Source organism: Myotis davidii, unplaced genomic scaffold, assembly GCF_000327345.1.
Source record: "Myotis davidii unplaced genomic scaffold, ASM32734v1 scaffold147, whole genome shotgun sequence".
NCBI classification, from domain to species: domain Eukaryota; kingdom Metazoa; phylum Chordata; class Mammalia; order Chiroptera; family Vespertilionidae; genus Myotis; species Myotis davidii.
The window spans coordinates 9,793,368-9,797,612 of NW_006383010.1; the positions used below are offsets into that span (position 1 = coordinate 9,793,368).

General features: G+C 38.2%; 1 protein-coding gene across 1 annotated transcript in view; it reads left to right on the forward strand.

Annotated features, from left to right (window-relative positions):
• Positions 1 to 4,245, forward strand: part of ENPP1 (ectonucleotide pyrophosphatase/phosphodiesterase 1) — a 77,524-nt gene that overhangs the window by 50,552 nt on the left and 22,727 nt on the right. The window contains exons 11-14 of the mRNA XM_006778481.2: positions 535 to 654; positions 2,013 to 2,122; positions 3,725 to 3,790; positions 4,083 to 4,155. Of these exons, the coding sequence (XP_006778544.2) occupies positions 535 to 654; positions 2,013 to 2,122; positions 3,725 to 3,790; positions 4,083 to 4,155 (369 nt within the window). The remainder of the gene's footprint in view (positions 1 to 534; positions 655 to 2,012; positions 2,123 to 3,724; positions 3,791 to 4,082; positions 4,156 to 4,245) is intronic.

Consider the following 4,245-nt stretch of genomic DNA (forward strand, 5'->3'; position numbering starts at 1 on the left):
GTGTCCATGGACAATCAATCATTTTGATGGATGAGTTTGAGCAAATCACTCTGCCTCCTCTGGATAGGATTACAGTCCTGTTTTTGTTTCAGTCAAAGTTTCCAGATTTAATTTGAATCCAGGAAAATAAAAAGTAGAATTCATTTGGCCTTGAAGCCAGAAAATTAATACTTTAGCTTGTATGGATCCCAACCAAAAAAAGTTTGTTCTGCAGAAATGCCTTTCTCAGCCATGCAAAAAGATAGTATAGTATTTTTTTTTCACAATTTGGGAGGCTGCCTATTTATATAGCCCCTCATTTGTAGCATTGCTAACTTATTACCTCCTTTTACATAATGAAAAACACAAATACTACATAACATTTTGAGTGGCTGGTTGTATTTTGATAAAACTTATTGTTTTGTTTTTCCCTCCTTACACTGTGTTAAGTTCCTTATAGCTTCAGTAACCTCTTTTCCTTTGATGAAACTGTTCAGTCACTTTAACATTGAAACACTCATTACTTGCATAAAACCTGCATTTTATATTTTTCAGGGTCTTTATCCCGAATCCCATGGCATAATTGATAATAAAATGTACGACCCCAAAATGAATGCTTCCTTTGCACTTAAAAGTAAAGAGAAATTTAATCCTGAGTGGTACAAAGGAGAACCGGTAAGTTGTTTTGTTTTGGAGACTAAAGCCGTTTCTGTCGTTATTCTCATCTCTTACAAGCAGAGTAAAATGCCAGATTCCCTGGCGCTCTTAATAACCTGCTTCATTTACGATGTCTACGGCCATCCTTTTGTAGATGAATGCTGACAATCCTAAATGCAGTGTGGGTCATTGTATAATGAGAGTAGTAATTTATTTCAGAATTGGGCTCGGGTTATTCTAGGCGATTTTTCTTTCTGCTTGATTCTATCTTCTTGTATTAGTAGCGTATGGCAGTAAGTGGATGGGAGGTAATATTTTGATCTACACAAAGCTAATTATTTCTGAAGGAGGTAAACTTTGACTTCTTTTGCATATGATAACTTAGAAGATTCTCTCTGATTGTGATTTGTATGTATCCTTTCTATTTTTTTAAAATTGTTACGATATTTCTATTTGGATAGTCTTAGTAATCCTCTTGGAAAAAGAGCATGATGTGTAATTTACAGGTTATAAAATTCAAATTTTAGCTCTGATATTAAAGCTCTGTGACTTTGGGCAAATTATTTTTTCTGGGCCTTAGTTTTCTCATGTCTATACTGTAGATAATACTGTTAAGTAGCTTATAGGTTTTTTGAGGGTTATTTAAATTAATAATCTAGGATACTTATTGGACTACGATTTAGAACTGTAATTGGCAATAATAAATGCTTTATAAATATTAGTTATATAAGTTAAAATGTTGATAAATTGGACATACATATTTGTGAATTTTTCTTTTTTTCAAGGAGAACCTGTTAAGTATGGGTAAGGTCTAAAAGTTGCAGTAGTTGCCAACTGACTTATGCCCATATTTTTTAGGTTAATTTAGTCTCTATCTAATTTAATTTTGCTGCTGTTCAGAGTCATATTACATTATTATTTTAAAATCTAACTGCTGGATCTTATTAACCTTGAAAACATCCTAGCACTTGAGAAGAATGCATTGGTGTTACATAAACACATGTTTTCCTAAGAAATCAATCTATACTAATAAAAGGGCAATATGCTAATTAGAGCGGTCATCCTTCCAGATGTCCTTCCAGACAAAGCCACGGTGGCAGGGGCCCAGGCAGAGGCAGTTAGGGGCGATCAGGCCAGCAGAGGAGAGTGGTTAGTGGCAATCAGGCAGGCAGGGGAGAGCAGTTGGGGTGATCAGGCAGGCAGGCAGAGAGGTTAGGGGCGATCAGGCAGGCAAGCAGGTGAGCAGGTAGGAGCCAGTGGTCCTGGATTGTGAGAGGGTACAGGCCAGGCTGAGGGACCCCTCTTCCATGCACAAATTTCGTGTACTGGGCCTCTAGTATTTACATCTCCTAACTTTTCTTTGTGATCTTTTCCAGATTTGGCTCACAGCAAAATATCAAGGCCTGAGGACTGCCACATATTTTTGGCCAGGCTCAGATGTGGAAATTAATGGAATTTTCCCAGACATCTATAAAATATATAATGGGTATGTGTAGATGTGCTTTTTCTAGGACTATAACATAGAATCACATTTAAAATAAAGGAAGGAAGGAAGGAAGGAAGGAAAAGAAATATGTATTTCAGAGAGGAAGGGAAAGGAGAAAGATAGAAACATCAATGATGAGAGAGAATCATTTATTGGCTGCCTCCTGCACATTCCCTACAGGGGTCCAGGCATGTGCACTGACCGAAATTGAACCAATTGAACTGTGACCTCCTAGTTCATAGGTCAGTGCTTAACCACTGAGCGACACCAGTCGGGCTTCTTTGGTGATCTTAATGCCATTGTTAATTCTCTATGGTTCATTTGAGCATAGTGTAGTGCTTCTTCCCACCTTATTATTTACCACTTGAGGCCCCTGGAAATGAAATTTGTGCATGGGGCAGGGGGCCCCTCAGCCCAGCTGTGCCCTCTTGCAATCTGGGACTGCTGGCTCCTAGGGACCACTGGCTCCTAACCACCCACCTGCTTGCTCCTAACCACCACCTGCTCGCTCCTTACATAGCCCACCTGCTTACTCCTAACTGCCCTCTTGCTTGCTCCTTACCACTTGGCTTGCTGCTCCTTGGTGCTGCTGCGGAGGCAGGAGAGGCCAGCTTCTGGCTGAGCGGCACTCCTCCTGTGGGAGGGCACTGACCACCAGAGGGCAGCACCTGCACTGAGCGTCTGCCCCCTGGTGGTCAGTGCATGTCATAACGACCGGTTGTTCTGGTCGTTCCGCCGTAAGGGTCATGGGGAATTCAAAGATTAGTGATATATGTTCTTTGGCTTCTCAAAGTCTAATAGAGAATACAACTCATGCAACTGTAATTGGTTTGGGCAAGCACACACTTTGGTGGAGTTTTGTAAACAAAATCCTGTGCCTGGAGGAAGGTGTCATTAATTCTGCTGAAGAAATGTTGCTTGGGGAACTAGCTGTTCACCAGCTGCCTACTTCCTTCTTTTACTGAGTCATCAATAAGTGAGTTTCATGAGGTGCCTTTGAAGAGTGTACAGATACATGGGTTTTTCATATGGTAGCAATTGCTATTCTCAGGTATAGGAGAAATATCCTCAAGTAGAGTTTAAGAAGCATATTTTTAAGCCCAATGACAACTTTCATTTGTGGAAAACTTACCAGTTTACTGCCATGCGTCCATAATGAAAACAACCCCCACATGTTATGATATTTTGAGTTTAATTTAAAAAATCAATTTGCAATGAACATTATAAAAATAAATATATTACTCACAATTCAGTTGTTCTTGAATATTTTCAGCTGAAAATTCTCACGAAAAATGATTTTAAAGTTGGTCAGGGCTGCCACTTAGGGCAAACATTTATTTTTTTATAGACGCACATGGTGTGTGGGGAAGGTCCGCTGCCTGCATCTAAGACGCTTATGGCGTACAATGGGTTAACTTTTGTTCCTTTTTTGGGGGAGACAAATTTTAGTTTCCAAATAAAACTCTTACATGGCTTCAGACACAATTGATGCATTAGATTGTTTTAATCTTTCTTAATGCAATTTTGTGAAGAAAAACATTTATATTTTAAACCTAAACAGTGGTCCCAGATTTGTTTCATTTTGTTTATTCTTAATTTTAGTTCAGTACCATTTGAAGAAAGAATTTTAAGTGTTCTTAAATGGCTACAGCTTCCTAAAGATAAAAGGTATGTATTGTAAATACTCCTTTGTCTTATAGAAATTATACAATTATTTTAAAATAGACTGCAAGAAAACTTTGATATTAGCTATGAGGTTTGATATCCAAATGAATTCTTTGTTGAGCTATTACAGTCACATTCTGAAGAATTTTCAACCTGCAAATTATTTCCCAGCAAGTTTAGAAACACTACCCCAGTGTTGTATAATTTTTGTTCACTGTCGATTGTTGAATTATTCTTTTCATTCTGTTGTACAATGTGTTCATAAAATATTACATTTTGATACTGTTTGATTTAGACCACACTTTTACACTCTGTATTTAGAAGAACCAGATTCTTCAGGTCATGCCTATGGACCAGTCAGCAGTGAAGTAAGTACCTCTTATCAGTGATTACTTCCTTACACCTGGTAATGGGTAGCTGAACCTTGATTTGAAGTTGGTTTCTAGACTATTCTGTAA